General features: G+C 49.2%; 1 protein-coding gene across 4 annotated transcripts; it reads left to right on the forward strand.

Moving 5' to 3' along the window:
• The first annotated feature begins 1008 nt into the window (after window positions 1-1008).
• On the forward strand, window positions 1009-16548 carry RCC1 (regulator of chromosome condensation 1). Of its 4 annotated transcripts, none has more exons than XM_030324385.2 (11): window positions 1024-1076; window positions 8854-8932; window positions 9507-9596; window positions 10487-10674; window positions 10853-11032; window positions 11861-11957; window positions 12072-12194; window positions 12686-12841; window positions 13096-13215; window positions 13536-13688; window positions 14630-16548. In XM_030324385.2, the coding sequence occupies exons 2-11, from the start codon at window positions 8860-8862 to the stop codon at window positions 14803-14805; spliced, it is 1356 nt and encodes a 451-aa protein (XP_030180245.1). In that variant the 5' UTR covers window positions 1024-1076; window positions 8854-8859; the 3' UTR covers window positions 14806-16548. The 4 variants fall into 4 exon arrangements, with proteins under 4 accessions (XP_032450122.1, XP_030180245.1, XP_032450120.1 ...); XM_032594229.1 differs by lacking the exon at window positions 1024-1076 and adding an exon at window positions 1560-1765 and having other exon boundaries at window positions 14630-16532; XM_032594231.1 differs by lacking the exon at window positions 9507-9596 and having other exon boundaries at window positions 1009-1076; window positions 14630-16532.
• Window positions 16549-17846: the final 1298 nt, after the last annotated feature.

Genomic DNA, 17846 nt, shown 5'->3' on the forward strand with positions numbered 1-17846 from the left:
AAAAGTATCCATCTAGAGTTCAGGTATGATTGAATGACTTTCAGAGTCAGAATCAACACGAAATGGAGAAAATACCCTTCTGCAGAGGTCCCTGTCCTGACCTCAGAAACCCTCCAGACACAATCAAATGGCCTGAGAAGTCACCTCAGGGAACATCTGGAATCTTGAACTGTTTGTATCCACTGAAGAAGGAGTGTATTAAGAGAGCATAGTCAGCTTGGTGCCTATTTTCCATCTCCAGCTCCCAACCCCAATTCATAGCCCCACATTCTTTCTTCGCTGGTCTCCCTCACTTCTCTTGCTCCCCCCACTCTTGGTTTCTCCTTCTGCCAAGTCCATTCTCCATTTTGCTCTAAAACAAATTCTGCTCGTGTCACTCCCATGCTCAAATCCCTTCCCTAGTTCTTCACTGCCTCAGGATAGAAGCTGTACTCCTTGGATACACTAGGCCCTGCATCATGATCTGACCCTTGCTCTCTAGTGTTCTCTGCTCACTCCCATAGGCACCCTCTGCCCCAGTCACACCTTGGCAGTTTCCCACAACCACTCTACTCTCTCATCGTTCCCTGTCTTCGCAAGGGATGCGTCCTAGATGCTCTGCCCTCTTAGCCTTACCTTGGAAAGCCTTTCTTAAGCCCCAGGCTGAGCCAGATGCCCCTGTGTAGTTGGCCCTGTGTAGTTGTTGATGGTCTGATTTCTTCTCATCTTTCTCTGACGGAGACCCTTTTGAAAGCATTATCAGTATCTTCTGCGTGCAGTCTCTGCCCCACAAGATCTTCCCAAACTTGAAACCCCGGTTTCAAGTAGTTTCTGGTTGTCAGTCCACCGGTCCGGATTTGGAGTCTCCAAAATACACACCCATTGTACCGGGGCCAGGGCGGAGAGAGCCTGGTCGGGAGCGCTCTAGCCCGAGCGCGCCACTTGCACTTCCGGGAGCGGCCGCCAGGGGCCGCCGGGCTCTTTGTTTTTCTTTCTGGCCCGGGGTCGGGGCCGGAGGCCTGCAGAGCGCATGCTCTGGGGCAGTTCGCGGCCGGGCAGGCGGGCGGAGGAGTTGCTTGTGGCGGACCTGCAGCGAGGTAGGTCGCACCCGTCACGGGCGGAGGGTCGGGGCGGAGGGTCCGGGCGGAAGGTTGCACCCCGGACGGCCACAGCCGGAGCCCTGGCAGGCCGGGGCCGTCGCCCGCGCGCTCGTGTCGGCGGCGCCGGCCCCACGTGAAGCCGGGCGGCAGGAAGGCGCGGGAGCAGGCGCGCGGGTCCCCGGCCCCGCGGGGCGCCCTGGAGCCGGCCCGGCCCCGCCTGGCTCCAGCGAGGGCCGCGCGGCCCCTCTGCCGCCGCGCCTCTCTCGTCCGCCCGCGGCGCCCGCGCGGGCGGGAGATTCAAACGGCCCGAGCGCGGCCGGCCGGGTGCGCGCGGCCGCCGTGACCCCGCAGGGCGCAGACCCGCGCGCTTCGCGGCCCGGGACCGGCAGCCCCGGCTGCGCTTCCGGAGAGGGGAAAGTGGTTTTGTCCAGCATTCGTCCCGAGGATGCGATTGGCAGAGCAGCGGGGCGCGGGGGGGATCCTGCCCGGAGAGTGTGTGCCTTAGGAGCGCGAGGTATAGGCTGGCGAGGGTCTTCTGCAGGGCAAGAAGTCAGCGTCACCAGGCACCAAGAGGAAGACTGTTGAGCCTTGGAGAGGTGTGCTGTGAACCCCGCATCAACTCAGCTGTCAACTGATTTTTACTGTCTGTCTACTTCGTGCCGCGCTGGCAGGGCTGAGGAACAATGGTGAGAAGGGCCCCGTGTGGCCCCTGGTCTCCTTGGGAAGACCCCTGTGGGGGCCTCGGTTAAGGTCCAGTGTGTCACCCACGTATGTCCGTGGACCCAGCGGCGCTGCTGCTGGCAAGTCATTCATTCCTCAGATGGTAATTGAGGTGCTCCAACCAAGTGTAACTTGTGTGTCCTGGCAGAAGTCGAACGTATGGAGTGGTATGGAAACTCTTGAGGGGGTCACCCAACCCTGCCCAGGAGGGTCCGGATGGCTTTCCGGGTGAGATGACTCTTGGATGGGGTTTTCAAGGACAGTGGAGTTATTCAGCCCACAGAGGTGGAGGGGTTAGTGCCATCCAGCCAGGGGCATGGAGAGGCACGAAGGTAAAGGTGAGTGTTGGGGTCAGAAATACCATAGATGTTTCAGTGTGGGGTACAAAGAAAGGAGTAACAAGATAATACAGCAAGGACCGGGTATCGAGAGGTCTGGCATGCAAGACCAAGAAACACTGGGTGAGGGTGGAGGAGGCAGGGAGGGGGTCACCCAAGAAGGGCATCAGAATGGGTCTGGAAAGATGGAATTAGGAGTTCACCATGCTTTTGTCACAAAGACATCCCAAGAGCAGGAATACTGTTCAGCTTTGTAGCTTATTGGTTAGGTACCCTTGGGCCACCACCCCCCCCCAGTCTCCTTGGGCATTAGTTTCCTTATCTGTAAAATGAAGGTAAGAGGTGTATGGTGAGAATTACTTATATCCTGTATTTTTCACAAAGCAGTGATTCTAACATCCGGTGGAAGCTGAGGTCCCTTTTCCCCAGGATACCTCTGCATGCAAGGGGGCTCCTCTGGTGAACTCCTGGAGTGAAGTGTATCAGCTCTGTGGCTGGCACATAGCAGGAGCTCAGCAAGTGTTTGTTGACAGATGAGACTTTCTCCTCCCTTTCTTCCTGGGGACCTTTCTTACAAAGAGATTCTTAAGCTTCTGAGTCTGGCAGGCAAGTAAGGAAGTAGGGGTGGTGGCAGGGACAGCTGCTGTGGTCAGAGAGGGCTCTATCTTTCTTTGCAGAAACCAGGCTGTGGAGGGGTCATAGAAGGTCACAGCAGAACACCAGGCCCCTGGTAGACTGTCTAGTCTGGTATACCTTGGTTCACCACCTGAGGAAACTGAAGCCCAGGGAGAAAGGGGAAGAGGAGGAAGGGGGATGCTCTGGTGCTGATGGGAAGTGGTCAGGAGACCTGGGATCTCACCCCACCTGTGTGGCCTGGGGCACAACTTTTTTCTCTGTAAAACCAGGGTGATCACACTTACCTCAGAGGGCAGGTGTGCGCATTCCAGGCATCATAGATGCCTATTAGTGGAAGTTGACTCTATATCTGACCTTACTCTTTTGTGACTGTGTCTCACTCTTCTCCCCGACTGTAAGCTGCTGAGGATGGAAGCTGTGTTTGTTAGGGGGGTTTAGGGTGGGGACAAAAGATTGCTGCTTATTCCTAGTCGAGACACTTACTGTGTGATTAAGAAAACACACCCAGAGCAGTTAGAGAGGGTGTCCATACAAAGAACTGATTTGTGTAGTAGAGGATGTGAAGGACTCCACCCTGAAAAAAGTTTATTGTTTGTTTGTTTACTTATTTTTTTAAATTTTTTAACATTTATTTATTTTTGAGATAGAGCATGAATGGGGGAGGAGCAGAGAGAGAAGGAGACACAGAATCTGAAGCAGACTCAAGGCTCCAAGCTGTCAGCACAGAGCCCGATGTGGGGCTCGAACTCACGAGCCATAAGATCATGACCTGAGCTGAAGTCGGATGCTCAACCGACTGAGCCACCCAGGCACCCCTGTTTACTTATTTCTTTAAGCTCTAGGCCCAATATAGGGCTTGAACTCGTGACCCCGAGATCAAGAATTGCATGCTCCTCACACTGAGCCAGCCAGGTGCCCCCAGGACACCTCACGGGATTGCTCACGACAGCATTCTGCTATACCTAGAGACCTCCATCTGAGAGGCAGAAATTCTTAGGCTCAGAGAGAACCCAGGTCTGTCCTTCCCCGCATTTTTCAGTGGGTCCAGCACCCACCTGGCCCACCCTGTCAGACCCAAGCTGCTTCAGTGTCTCCTCTCTTATCTCACTGTCCTCTCCCTCTTAGGTAGCTTCAGCCCTCACTCATTGTGTTTGGCCAAGCTCATGGGGGGATCCTGGGGAGGCCTGCCTGGGCTGCCTCCAACCTTGCCTGGATCATGGTCTGCCTTTGGCTGATGTGTTTTTTTGTTTGTTTTTGTGGGGTTTTTTAATCAGTCATATATACCTGAGTTCTATTCCTGACTCTCTTTTACTGACTGTATGAATTTAGGCAAGTAAATTTATTTCTCTGAGCCTCAGGTGCAGCAACTGAATTAGAAGTGATAGTCCTTCCTCATCTTGTGAGGAGTAAAAGATTGTTGGCATACAGACGATAGGAGCGGCCAGTGCCCCAGAGTGGCTCACATTTTAAGGAGTAGGTTGGTATGATGGACAGACATGTAAATTAGAGTAATTACGATCCAGATCCAAAAGTCCCATTTCTCTGGGAGAGAATGATTCCTTTGGGATGAGGGGAGAGATCTGGAAGATTTACTAGTGGAGGTGATTTTGGGACTGAGTAGACATTCTTCTAGTAGGATAAGGGGTGGGAAGGTATAGAGATGCAAATGGACAGAGAGAACAATAAGCAGTCTAAGATTGTGTGGGAAGAGTAAGGAGATTGTGACAGAAAAGGGATAGGCCAAAAGTTATGTCAGTACCAGAGTCTGGAACCTTCCGTACCAGGCTAGAAAATGTGGGCTTTATCTTCCAGGCAGAAGGAGCCAGTGGGAGTCTGAGCAAAGAAGCACCTTGTTTCAGGTTTGAGGTTTAGAAAGATCATGAATGACTTCTGGAATGGGATGGGGTAGGTATCAGAAGACCAGAGCCAAGTTGCTGTCTTTTCTTGGGGAGAAGGTATGAGAGATAGTTCCCAGGCAGGCTGAGAGACTGGGGAACATTGGGGAGGAAGTTGGAAAGGACACCAGCTTTGGAGTCTGACCAACTTGGTTAAGACGTTCACTTCCTCGTCCAGTCTTGGGTGAGATACTTTACCTTTCTGAGCCTCAGCTTCCTCGTCTGTGAAATAGGATCAATGTTCATAGCTTGCAGTGAGATGCCCCACAATTTTAGCCAAAACACAGGTGTCTAAGGAGATGTTCACTGGGTTCCAACCCACAGTAACACATGTTTTTTGTTAGTGCCCCCATGATACCAACCACCTCATTTATTTTTCTGTCTGCACTTCAGGCCTTGCCTACAGGTCAACCCAGCGTCAGTGCCAGTATGCTGACATAATTCTCTTCCCTGTGCTTTCACTTCACTTCTTGTTGTGAGTACTCTTCCATCCTGTTACACGGTCTCCGTCTGTGGCACAGCTAACCTCTACAGGTCATTTTGATGAACTGATGGGAGATTTGCCTTTAGCAGGATAGAGCCCTGGACACACTCAGCTGGCTGCCGGCTTGGCCAGGGATCCAAGTTGTCTACCTGAAACAAGGGATACCTGTTCTATCCCACACCCCTTCACCCACCCAGCTCTGCATACTTCACATCTCTCGTTGGCTCCCAACGACTTCAAGCTTCAGGAAAACACCTGGAGAAATGGTCTTCTCAGTCTCTTCTCTCCTGTTTGTCCCCCAGTGTTCTCTATCTCACTAATAGAAGTCTACCATCCTCCTAGTCATTTTCTTTTAAGATTTTATTTTTAAGTAATCTCTATACCCAGTGTGGAGCTCCAACTCATAAACCCCGGGATCAGGAGTCACACACTGCACTGACTGAGCCAGCCAGGCGCCCCATACCGGCCTCCTAGTCATTTAACCCAATGCCTAGGAGTCCTTGTGTTTGGCCAAGCTCATAGGGAGATTCTGGGGAGGCCTGCCTGGGATCCTCTGGATTTTTTTTAGGATGAAGAAGGTCATTCTGGATCTCTCCCTCTCCCTCACTCTGCACATCTAATCCACACATCGAATTTGTCTCCTAAGTTGATCAGTTTTGTCTCCTTTTTCTCTATTACCTCAGACAGACCAAATCAAGTCACCATCGTCTCTCCTTTGGATGCCTGCAATAGGCTCCTCTTCCAGTCCATTCCATTTTCTTTCCAGTAGCCGAACAGCCATTTAAGAATGTAAATCTGATGAAGACTTTCTTAAAATTTTTCTGTGTTCCCTACAAGGTGTTGCATGATCCAGCCCCTGCTCTCCTCATGTCGTCTGACCAGTTGCTCTCCAGCTGAAGCTGCACTGGTCTCCCCACGTTCCCAGACATGCCATTTAGCAGACCACTTTCGTCATGGTCTTGCCCTACTGTCTTTCTCTCATATTTCAGGTCTTAGCTTAAATGTCATCCCCTCCGACCACTCTATTCCCCTACCCCAAGGCATTTTATTTTTTTAGTGTGGTAACACAAACATAAAATTTACCATTTTAACCATTTTTAAGCATATAGCTCAGTGTTAAGTACACTCACATTGTTGTGTCCCCCCCAAGTGATCTCTTACTGTATCTCCTTATCCTTCACTCAGCATCATCTGTAATGTGTCTTCCATACTACAGTGTAAGCTTCATGGGAACAGGGAGAGGGGTAGTCCCCTTTTCCTTGCTACACCTGACCCAAAACCAAACAGTGGTGATAGGCACTTAATGAATATTTGTGGAACAAATGAATAAACGCTGCCATGTATTGAGTACTTACTGTGTGCTTAGCACTGAAAACAGATATTTCATTCAGTTTTGAGGGCAGCCCTGAGAAGTCATTGCATTCCCCTTGACAGATGAGGGTACAGCTCAGAGAGGTCAAGGCTGCTGGCTAACCATGGCCACAAAAGCTGGGGTGAACAAGCCACAGCCCTGGCAGGTGAATCCAATTCCCTCTAATCCCCGAGAATGTGCATTTTTAGCATGGTAAGAGGGGTCTCAAAGAGGTGGGTTGGAGAGGAGGAGTCCCACCCCAAGAGGGGGAATCACACCCCAAGGGACTAAAAGTTGGGTGACGCTCAGAACTGCCACCTCATCAGAGTCAGAACTGGGCCAGTCACAACCTGTAGAAGCAGCTCAGCCTGCCGAGGCTCAGCCTACACTGGCTTGGAGAATTCTAAACCTTTGGCTACTTCCTCATCTTCAGTCCTTTGTTCTGCCCCAGGATAGTTAGCAGGAAAGTGCCTGGAAATTCAAGAGGCCATTGGCCTTGTGTTCATTACTCTGCAATAGGGAGCTGGAGGGGCTGAGGCTCTAGGACCTACTGGAAGAAAGACATTGGGGTGGGGGGGAAGGGAGGTGCAGGGTGCTGGTTAGGGCCACAGCTGAGCCTGAGAAGGACTCTGGAGTTCTCATTCCATTTTTAGTGTTGGGTAGAGTCTCATCCCTTATCTACAAAATGGAGGAGAGGTGGGTTAGATTAGCTTAGAGCTATTCTCAGGCATTACCTGGGACAGGCCCTGAATGTTGTAATACTGATACTAATTTATTACATTTACAATATTAGCTCATTTAATCCTATGTAACAAAGATGTAGGTACTATTATTATCCCTGTTTTACTGAGGAAGAAACTGATTCATGAAGAGATTAAGTAATTTTGCCTAAGGTCAAGCACAAGCTATATTATTTCTACATCAGGATAGCTCTAAAGTGCCCTGGCCCCTGCCAGGGGGTTTACAATTCTGGTTTCAGGAGCTCCAGGCTTAGACAATTTGACTTCTTTTCACAAGCTTAAAGACCAGGGCTCAATGAAGATTTATTTCCGGGGCTGGGTGTGTGGAGGAAGGAGGCTTTGGACACCGTTTAGGCTGGATTGGAATTGAGAGAGCTGGGGAAAATGTCTCTGTTCTCAGTAGCCTTGAGGAAGACAGGGAGAACATTGCAGGACAGCAGCAGCTAAAGGCAGGAGGGTTTGGGGCTGAGGCTCGTAGCTGCCCTGGATGGAACCTTAGCTGCCCTGGATGGAACCTTTCTCGTAACTTATAAGTGGTTTCCTTTGCCCTTTCTCTAATACCTGGTGAGCATGTACACAGTGTTTATTTATTATTGGACTGTTTATTAAAGTATTTTTTTTTCAACTTTTATTTATTTTTGGGACAGAGAGAGACAGAGCATGAACGGGGGAGGGGCAGAGAGAGAGGGAGACACAGAATCGGAAACAGGCTCCAGGCTCTGAGCCATCAGCCCAGAGCCCGACGCGGGGCTTGAACTCGCGGACCGCGAGATCGTGACCTGGCTGAAGTCGGACGCTTAACCGACTGCGCCACCCAGGCGCTATTGGACTGTTTAGGAAGGCCACGTTCCTTGCAGGAATGGGACTTTTGGATCAAAGGGCACAAATGGTCTGGTTTGGTTTTATTTAATGAGAATCGTGCTTTTTTGTGGATGGGAGGGTCTGATAACAGTAGTGCTTCGCCAGAGTTACTAGTGGTATCTCAAGGTTGAGGGAGAGCTATGAGAGATACTTTGTTTGATGTTCTTAAAGGTTTTAATTTTTTGTAATAAAAAAATAAAAAAAATACATGTAATGTTGTTAGATATCTTAGATAATATAGAAAGGTACAAAAAGAAAAAAATTATGTGTCTATAATCCCATTTTCCAGAGGTTACCATTGTTAATAATGAACGTACTTCTTTCCACACAGTTTTCTACACATATTTTTACACATGTATACATTTTTTAATGGGATGATGAAGTGTTTTTTCAGTCTACTTACATTATTTGGCAATGGTGAGCATCTTCCGATTCAATAAATAAATCTCTGAAAGCATCACTTTTAATGGCTTCATACCATTCTATTATAAATATACCACGTACTTTCCAGCTCCTACTATTGAGTACATGGGTTGCTCCATTTTCCTTTTTAATGTTATGACAAATACAGTAGAGAATATTTATGGAACTTAATCTTGGGATGTATCCATTATTCTGTTACCATTCTTCTCAGATAAATTCTGAGAAATGGAATGGCTGGAATCCCTCTTACCTTTTTTAGGGTTACCTAGTGAGAGCAGGTAAATGATTGCCATGAATGAAATGGAGTATTTGCCTGGGTTTTTCAGGAAAGGATGCCACCCAAGCGTATAGCTAAGAGAAGGTCACCTCCAGAGGATGCTCTCCCCAAAAGCAAGAAGGTGAAGGGTAAGTTGGCTTTGGCCTCTATCTCTGAATGGGTAGCCTCTTGGAGCCCCCATATTCTGGGACTGGGCTCCTTCCTCCCTGACCTCTGGAGCTGAGGGACCTGGAAGCCCAAGAACTCCACCCAGCTGGAGTCTCTTGTAGCTTACTGAATCCCACCCTCTGAGACTCCTAAAGCAGCAGAGACTTGTCTACAAGCACTCAGGTAGTACTGGGAGGTGGTGGGGGGGGGGTGTGAGACCCTAGCACTTTGCTCCCGGCAGTAATGCACCAGGGCTAGGACCATTGACTTCCAGAAGTAGGTTCAAGTCCAGGCTCTGCCACTTTGCAGTCGTGTAGCTTTGGTTAAGTCACTTAACATCGCTGAGCTTGAATTACCTGATTCATACAACAGCGCAGCACCAATCTCGCTGGGCTGTTAAGAGGAAAATGAGATAATGTCCTGGTAGCATTTGAGGAAGGTAGTTGTGGTTTCCTTTCCTGGGACCCTGGAGAGAGACAGTGAGGAGAGCAATCCAACCCCAATCCGGGAGGGGATAGTGTGGACCCACACTTAGACAGTGTCTGTCTTTTGCAGACCCTCGTAACCAGGCAGTGAGGGCCGCTGCCTCCCGTCGTGTTCCAGGTGCCCACGGGCCGAGCCCTCCTGACCAGAAAACCCGACCAGGTGGCTCCCTGCCCAGGGCACCCTCTGCGCAGCCATAGCGGCCCTGGCAGCTGTGGCCACACCCCCGGAGGGAGGGTCTGGACGCCATAGGTTGTCCGGGGCCGTGGGCGACCGTCATTGGGCAGCAGATGGCCCATTGCTGCCCGCTGGTTGGCTTGTACCTTTTTGCAAATGTCTGTCTTATGTCTTACTCCCGCCCCTTCCTCTTCTGCTGCCTGTTTGTTCCCAGATAGGCGCGGAAGGGTTGGGTGTGAATATGTGTGGGAGTTAGTCGCAGCCAGAACATGGAGGCTAGGAACGATGCTCTGACCCATGTAGGTTCCCTTGGTTTCAGTGCAGACTTTACTATTTATTAGATTTGTGACACTGGGAAGGTATTTAACCTCTCTGAGTCTCTGTTTCCTTTCCTATAAAAAAGGATCCTAATATGGAAGGTCTGTAGCATAATTTAGGGGACTACAAAGCAATTTCACATTAGTAGAGTAAGCAGTCAGGAAAGGGTAGACATTATATGAATCCTCGTTGGCACAGTGACTCCTAACTGAGAACTTGGAGCTATTTGGGAAGACTATCTGTATCCTCATTCTTCTCTTCCCCACCAAGATTCATTTCACAATATTGAGTGTCTTGTTAACATTTCCTCCCTCATATTAATAATGTGCTCAGTTTTTAATTTTCACAAAAACCCTGTGACATAGTTATTTTTGCTATTCACATATCAGAGATGAGGAAATTTAGGCTTATTAGAAAAGTCATATTACTGGTCTGTGGCAGAGCAGGGACTTGAACCCAGGTTTTTGTGATCCCAGAGCCCATGCAGTGGAGAAAGAATGACTCCTCCTTTCCTCTGTCATCTTGCACACTCAAGGGCTGTCTTCTTCACCCCTCAGTCTCACATAGGTCCCACAGCACAGAACCAGGCATGGTGCTGACACTGGGCCAGGGCGATGTGGGCCAGCTGGGGCTGGGCGAGAATGTGATGGAAAGGAAGAAGCCAGCCCTGGTGCCCATTCCGGAGGACATTGTGCAGGCTGAGGCTGGGGGCATGCATACCGTGTGTCTAAGCAAAAGCGGCCAGGTAGGTTGGGGTGGGTGGCACAGGATTGGACAGGGCCTGGGCTTGGGGGTTCGGAGAAGGAACCTTGAGCCACAAAAGTTACTCTGTGGCAATGGTGCTGGCTAGCTGAGCAGGGAGTGGCCTAAACGAGAATGGACTGAGGCCAGACCTTGCACTAATGAAGGCTTCTTGGCCACAGGTCTACTCCTTCGGCTGCAATGATGAGGGTGCCCTGGGAAGGGACACATCAGTAGAGGGCTCAGAGATGGTTCCCGGGAAAGTGGAACTACAAGAGAAAGTGGTACAGGTGTCGGCAGGAGACAGTCACACAGCAGCCCTCACTGAGGATGGCCGAGTTTTCCTCTGGGGCTCCTTCAGGGTAAGACTGGGTCTGGAGAACTGCATGGGGGTTGGCTGGCTGAATTAACTGGTGAGGCCCCAGTGATAATCCATCTCTACCTCCCTCTTGTATGTAATGGTGGGGAAATCAAGGCCCAGAGGCAGAGCTTGGGCCCAGACCCATGTCTTTTCATCCAGGCCTGTCCACATTTACCTTGAATCTACATTATGAAATGTGTATCTTGGGAAAGGGTGGATCAAGGATGCCTTTAAGCTGAGGCTAATCCAGGAAGCTTACTCTCCTCACCCTTCTCCTTCAACCTCTCTCCTCCCCAGCCATCTCCTACATCTGTCAGGGGTTTTGGGGTGCATGGGAAAGATTGTCACATCTCAGAATTTTGAAGGCAAGGGAGTGCAGTTTACACAAAGTCAGCGTTAAAGTTGTTTTGGTACTTTGGTGTTTATTTTGAAGTGTTAAAAATAAAGGAATCTGATAAGGTGTTTCTTCATCAGGACTGTTTTTAAAAATTTTTATGGAGAACTTCAAACACATAAAAGTGATCAGAAAAATAACATTGAACACCCATCTACTCGCCTCTATAGTCATCAATTTGTGGCCAAACTTGTTTCCTCTCTACTCCCATCCACCCCACCACCCCAATCCTTTGTTATTTTAATGCAAATCCCAAGCCACATACTATTTCATTCATTAAGTATTTCATTATTTGTCCCGGCTCCTGCCCACCTCTTCATCCCCATCTGGCACCAGTGTCCTTCACCAGACAGCTCTGTGGTTGCCTGCAAGCCTGGACCTGACTGGTATGGGGCAGGCACGACTGGCTGGTAAGTGCTCTGCCCTACCTTCCAGGACAATAATGGTGTGATTGGACTCTTGGAGCCCATGAAGAAGAGCATGGTACCTGTGCAAGTGCAGCTGACAATGCCTGTAGTGAAGGTGGCCTCAGGTGAGTCTGGGGGTACTTGCTCTAGGCAGGAGTTGGAGAACCTTGTTCCGTGGCTGGCCTAGCCCTGGGCCCTACAGACAAGCCCTGCATCCTCTGCCTTCCTCTCCCCCTCAGGAAATGACCACTTGGTGATGCTGACAGCTGATGGTGACCTCTACACTTTGGGCTGCGGGGAGCAGGGCCAGCTGGGCCGTGTGCCTGAATTATTTGCCAACCGTGGTGGCCGGCAGGGCCTTGGTAGGTGGCTTAGGTCCCTCTGGCGGGGCAACTTGGCAAGCCACCCCCTGGTGAAGGTCAGAGGCAAGAGCAATTCCCTAACGGTCTTTAGGCTTGCATCAGATAGACCTTAACCTGGTAGTTAAGAACTCTGACTCTAGAGCCGTACTACCCTGGATTTGAATTGTGGTTCTGCTGCCTATTGGCTGTGGGACTCTGGACACAGTTTCCTCATCTCTAAACCTACTTCATTGGGTTGTGGTGAAGTTAAATGAGCTAACATAGAAGAATGTTTGGCACGTGGTAAGTTCCATGTAAATGTTAACCTCTTAAGGCTCTGGGAGACTGAGTGAGGCACTTGTACTCTCCTGGCCTCAGTTTCCTGTTCTGCTTAATAGGGAGAAGAATGCCTGCTTAGTCTCCCTCCAAGGGCTATAGTAATGGGGAAAAAGCACAGGGCAGACAGAGAAGCTGTGTGTGTCTGCCACTGACCCTTGCCTCTCTGCCTACAGAACGACTCTTGGTCCCCAAGTGTGTGATGCTGAAATCCAGAGGAAGCCGGGGTCACGTGAGATTCCAGGATGCCTTCTGTGGTGCCTACTTCACTTTTGCCATCTCCTGCGAGGGTCATGTATATGGATTTGGCCTCTCCAACTATCATCAGCTTGGTGAGTCCCAAGCCTAGCATCTAGCATACCCCAGAGTGACTTGGGTTCAAATCCTGGCTTCACTCATTGATTGCTCGCTCTTGATGGGGTCAGCTAACCCCTCAGAGCCATATTTTTGTCACTGTAAAGTGAAAATAGCCATATCTTGGTGTTTGTTGTGGGGGGAGGCGACCTCACTGCGTGAGGGAATGAAGAAGGACAGCTCCTTGGACAGCTTCACCCTTGACAGCTCTATCCTGGCCTTTTCCTCCCAGGAACCCCAGGCACAGAATCTTGCTTTGTACCCCAAAACTTGACATCCTTCAAGAACTCTACCAAGTCCTGGGTGGGCTTCTCTGGTGGCCAGCATCATACAGTCTGCATGGATTCAGAAGGTGGGACCTCTGGGCTGAGGGTGGAGTGTTCCTTGGGCATAAGCCCAGTAAGATATGGAACCTGGGCCTGCTCTATGGGTTGGATCAGATGTGGGTCCATGAGGGCCACCCCCATCCCTCAGAGTCCTGGCACCCCTCCAGGTATGAATGAGTTCAGTGGGGTCCTATGGGGGCTCTATCAGGACTCCCCAGAACTGGAATATACTGCAGACATTTTTACCACCCTGGGAGTGGGGACCAGCTCCCACAGATACGGGAACTCAACCGGCCTACCTGGAACAAGCCCTCTGGTACTCTTTATCTCTCCCCTCCTCCCACAGGAAAAGCATACAGCCTGGGTCGCGCTGAGTATGGGCGGCTGGGCCTTGGGGAGGGTGCTGAGGAGAAGAGCATACCCACCCTCATCTCCAGGCTCCCTGCTGTTTCCTCAGTAGCTTGTGGGGCCTCCGTAGGGTATGCCGTGACCAAGGATGGTGAGTGGGGCTGCCCACATTCGGTGTGGTTGGGGCTTGGGGGTCATGATTCTTACCAAACTGTTCATCAGCCTCTGATGTCCATCATTGAATAGAGCTGAGATACACAGAGCACTGTTTGTGATGACGTTGCTTTTCTCCTGATTCTCTGAAGTTCTGACTTTGATGGACATAAAATGAGTAAACAAATTATTTTAATAAGGGTGATTTGTTTTGTAGCATAGAAAAATAGTGGAAGGGGATATGTCACTGAGGCCCAGATAGGCAGTAGGACTTGAATCCAGGTCTCCAGACTCCTAACTCAGGCTTCTCTTTACATTTTCCACCAAGGTGACCTCTTTATTTACAACCAGAGAGTTGTACTTAGAATTTTACTAGGAGAAAGAAGGCTTAGTCATTGGGGTCATAGCAGGCACAGCAGAGGAGAGTGTGAACCAGGTGGTCACCAAAGCCTGAGGGGGACAGCAATGGGCACCTTGAGAAGGCTGCAGCTGATAGAAGCGCTTGACCTGGGACTATCTGGGAAGAGTTCCTGAGGAAGTGGAGCTTGTACTACACCTTAAAGGTTCAGTCCTTTATGATAAGCAATGGAGGGCATGGAAGGCATCTGAAGTGCAGGAGCATCTAGAGCAGTCCCATAGGTCCTTGGAATGGAGGGTGGTATAGGGGTTGGGAAGTGGCCAGTCATGTAGGACCTTGAATGCCATACCTAGGAGCAGGGAGAAGTCTTTGGCAATGTGGTCTCTGGTTGACAAAGCTGTTTTTTAAATCCAAGATCTCCTTGGCTTCTCTCAGCTTCCCTGAACTACTAGAGGCTGGGACATTGCTAGGCTGCTACAGGCCAAAGCCAAAATTCACCCTCATGTTCCAGGCTTCTCACACTACAGAAAGGTGGGGCTAGGAATCCTGGAGACAGCTGCCCCCATTTCTCTCCCTTGTAGGTCGTGTTTTTGCCTGGGGCATGGGCACCAACTACCAGCTGGGCACGGGGCAGGAAGAGGATGCCTGGAGCCCTGTGGAGATGACAGGCAAACAGCTGGAGAACCGTGTGGTCTTATCTGTGTCCAGTGGTGGCCAGCACACAGTCTTACTAGTCAAGGACAAGGAACAGAGCTGATGAAGCCTCTGCGGGCCTGGCTCCCGCCACCCACCCCCCCTCCTGGAACTGGGAAGCTATGACTATAGATTCCAGCAGGCCTCCCCCAGCCCTGAGTACTCTGTCATCTGCCTTTTTCCTATCAGCAGAACAGAATCCTTTCCCTCTTTTCTGTCCTCCTTTCCTGAGTCATCCTACAGTCTACAGGATGAAGGGGGAGGGGGGAAATGAAAAAGGGGAGGGGGTTTTGGCAGCTGGAACATTGCTCGCCCCAGAGTTATGTGGTTAGACCTTTCCCCCTCATCCCTACCTCCCATGGTCCTGGCTGACCCTGGTTTTGCCTGCCAAAAACCAAAAATTCCTCCCCTGGGGATTTGGTGCCCACATTCTGAGAGGTTGGGGGCTCATCAAGCCCTACTGTAGCCATGTGCCACCCTCTGTCCTTCACAATCCACAGGCAGACAAATGGTATGGTGGTCAGACCCAGCTGTCATGGACTTATGCCTGGGGGAAACTGGAGACTGGGCAGGGCTGCCCAGCCTTGGGCAACTCCAAGCCAAATATTTGGCCCTCAACAGATGTCCACGGGGAAGAAAAAACAATGATCCTTCACTTGGTCAAGAAAAAAGCCAATCAGCCTTTCTCCCAGAAGCACAAAACATTCTGCCCTTCAGGCATTGCCTGAGAATTCTGCCCATCCAACATGCCTTACCTGCAGCCAAGGGCCTGAAATCTGGAAAGGAAGCTACATCTGCAGGGCAGGACATGGGGGGAGTGGGGAAGGAGGGATTTATAAACAAATTTAAAGCAATACTGAGAGTGAAGGGAGGGAGGGGAAAGGGGGCAGAGGCTTGTGCCCAGAAAGGGAAGCAGCAGCTTGTACAGTGGCTGAGGAAATAGAAAACAGTTTTGATTTTTTTTTTTTAATGTAAAGTATTTTGGAGGGGAGAGTGAACTCTTTTAACACTTTGAATAAATTTAGAGTTTTATAAAACAGGCCACTTGTTTTCTACATACTCCCTGCTTTTTTTAAGGGAGCACCTGTGTTGGGAAGAGCAGAATAAACCCACACCTAAGCACCTGGTCAAGGCTAGGACTTAAGTGACATCATGATGTCCTAGAATATGCTAGTCAGCTGTTGGTGTGGCTGTTTCATACAAATCAAAAAAGAAAAAGAGGTGATTGATTTTTGCTTAGGTATTTATGTTTCAGGAATCACTGGATTTTTTTAAAATTATGCTGCATAATGTAAGAGACATGGAATGGATCTTTTAATATCCTAATCCCAAACCAAGATTTGAGTACAGTGCATACCTATAGATACTTATGCTAAAGCTTGCTGTTGTATCATTTTTAACAGCTGACGTCATTGATTAAACATGATTAACTGCACAATAACTCTTAAGACAACTTGTATGTATTAATGTAGATTTTCCCAGGTATTTAAGCAACCAAATCATACAGCCGACCTAATATGGTAGTCACTAGCTACACGTGGCTATTTACATTTAAATCAAAAGTTGTAAAAATTTAAAATTCCTTGGTTGCACTAGCCACATTTCAAGTCCTCAGTACTATATGGCTAGTATTGGGCTATGCAAACAGAACATTTTTATAATGAACAATGCTGATATAGAAGGTCTGTTATATGTATAACGGGAAATTTTTATTATTGCCAGAAGGATTCTTTTTGGATGTTAGTAACTTGAAAAATGAATATGATGTAAAATAAAATGTATTCTGTGATTTTTTTTTTCCCTCTTGAAGTTTTAGGGCTTTTTTTTTTCTTTTCTTTTTTTTTTTTTTTAATGTTTAGAGAGAGCACGTGTGCACACACGAGTGGAACCGGGGCAGAAAGAATCCCAAGCAGGCTCTGCATTATCAGCACAGAGCCTGAGGCAGGGCTCAATCCCACAAACCACGAGATGGTGACCTGAGCCCAAATCAAGAATCGGACACTTAACCAACTGAGCCACCCAGGCACCCCTGAAGTTTTAGTTGTTGGGTTTTTTTTAATACATTTTTTTTAATGTTTACTTATTTTTGAGAGAGAGACAGAGTGCAAGTGGAGGAGGGGCAGAGAGAGAGGGGGACACAGAGTCTGAAGCAGGCTCCAGACTCTGAGCTGTCAGCACAAAGCCTGACATGCAGGGCTCACACCCACAGACGGTGAGATCATAACCTGAGCTGAAGTTGGACACTTAACCAACTGAGCCACCCAGGCATCCTGAAGTTTTAGTTTTGATACAGGCACTATACTGCTTAGAAACTGACTTCTTAGAAGGGAAATCACACTTTTGATTATAATATTTTCTTTGTAAAGAAGCACTTGTATGTCTGCTACTCTTCCCTACAAAAGTCCATTTGGACTAGATTTACTGGAGTTTTCCTTCTTGACAGCATGTTGAAAATTCCCTCTTCTTAATAGCAGCTGTTCTGTATTGGGGCTTAAAATGGGCCAGGCATTGTGCTAAACTCTACATGCAATAATAGCTCTTCTGATCCTTACATCAGTCCTGCAAAGTCAGCATTGTCTTTTGGGAAACAGTCCATAGAGTTGATGTTTAAGGTCAAGAAGCTACCTACCAGGGGTCCCTGGGTGGCTCAGTCAGTTAAGTGTCTGACTTTGGCTCAGAGCTCATAAATCAACCCCCGCATCCAGCTCTGGTGACAGCTCAGAGGTTGGAGCCTACTTCAGGTTCTGTGTCTCTCCCCGACCCTCCATCCCCCTCAAAAAATGAATAAACAAACAAAAAAAGCTACTTACCAAGGGCACAAACTAGGCTGGAATCAGAATCAGCCTCAGGGGCACCTGTGTGGCTCAGTTGGTTGAGCCGCCAACTTCGCTCAGGTCATGATCTCACCATTCATGAGTTAGAGCTCCGCGCTAGGCTCTGTGCTGACAGCTCAGAGCTTGGAGCCTGCATTGGATTCTGTTTGTCCCTCTCTGCCCTCCCCTGCTCACGCCTGTCTCTCTCTCTCTCTCAAACATTAAAAAAAAAAAAAAAGTAGCCACTACCTGAACCTAGAACTTCAATTCCTTTTCCTTGTATTGCAAGCAA

This window comes from Lynx canadensis, chromosome C1 (genome assembly GCF_007474595.2).
Source record: "Lynx canadensis isolate LIC74 chromosome C1, mLynCan4.pri.v2, whole genome shotgun sequence".
NCBI lineage: Eukaryota > Metazoa > Chordata > Mammalia > Carnivora > Felidae > Lynx > Lynx canadensis.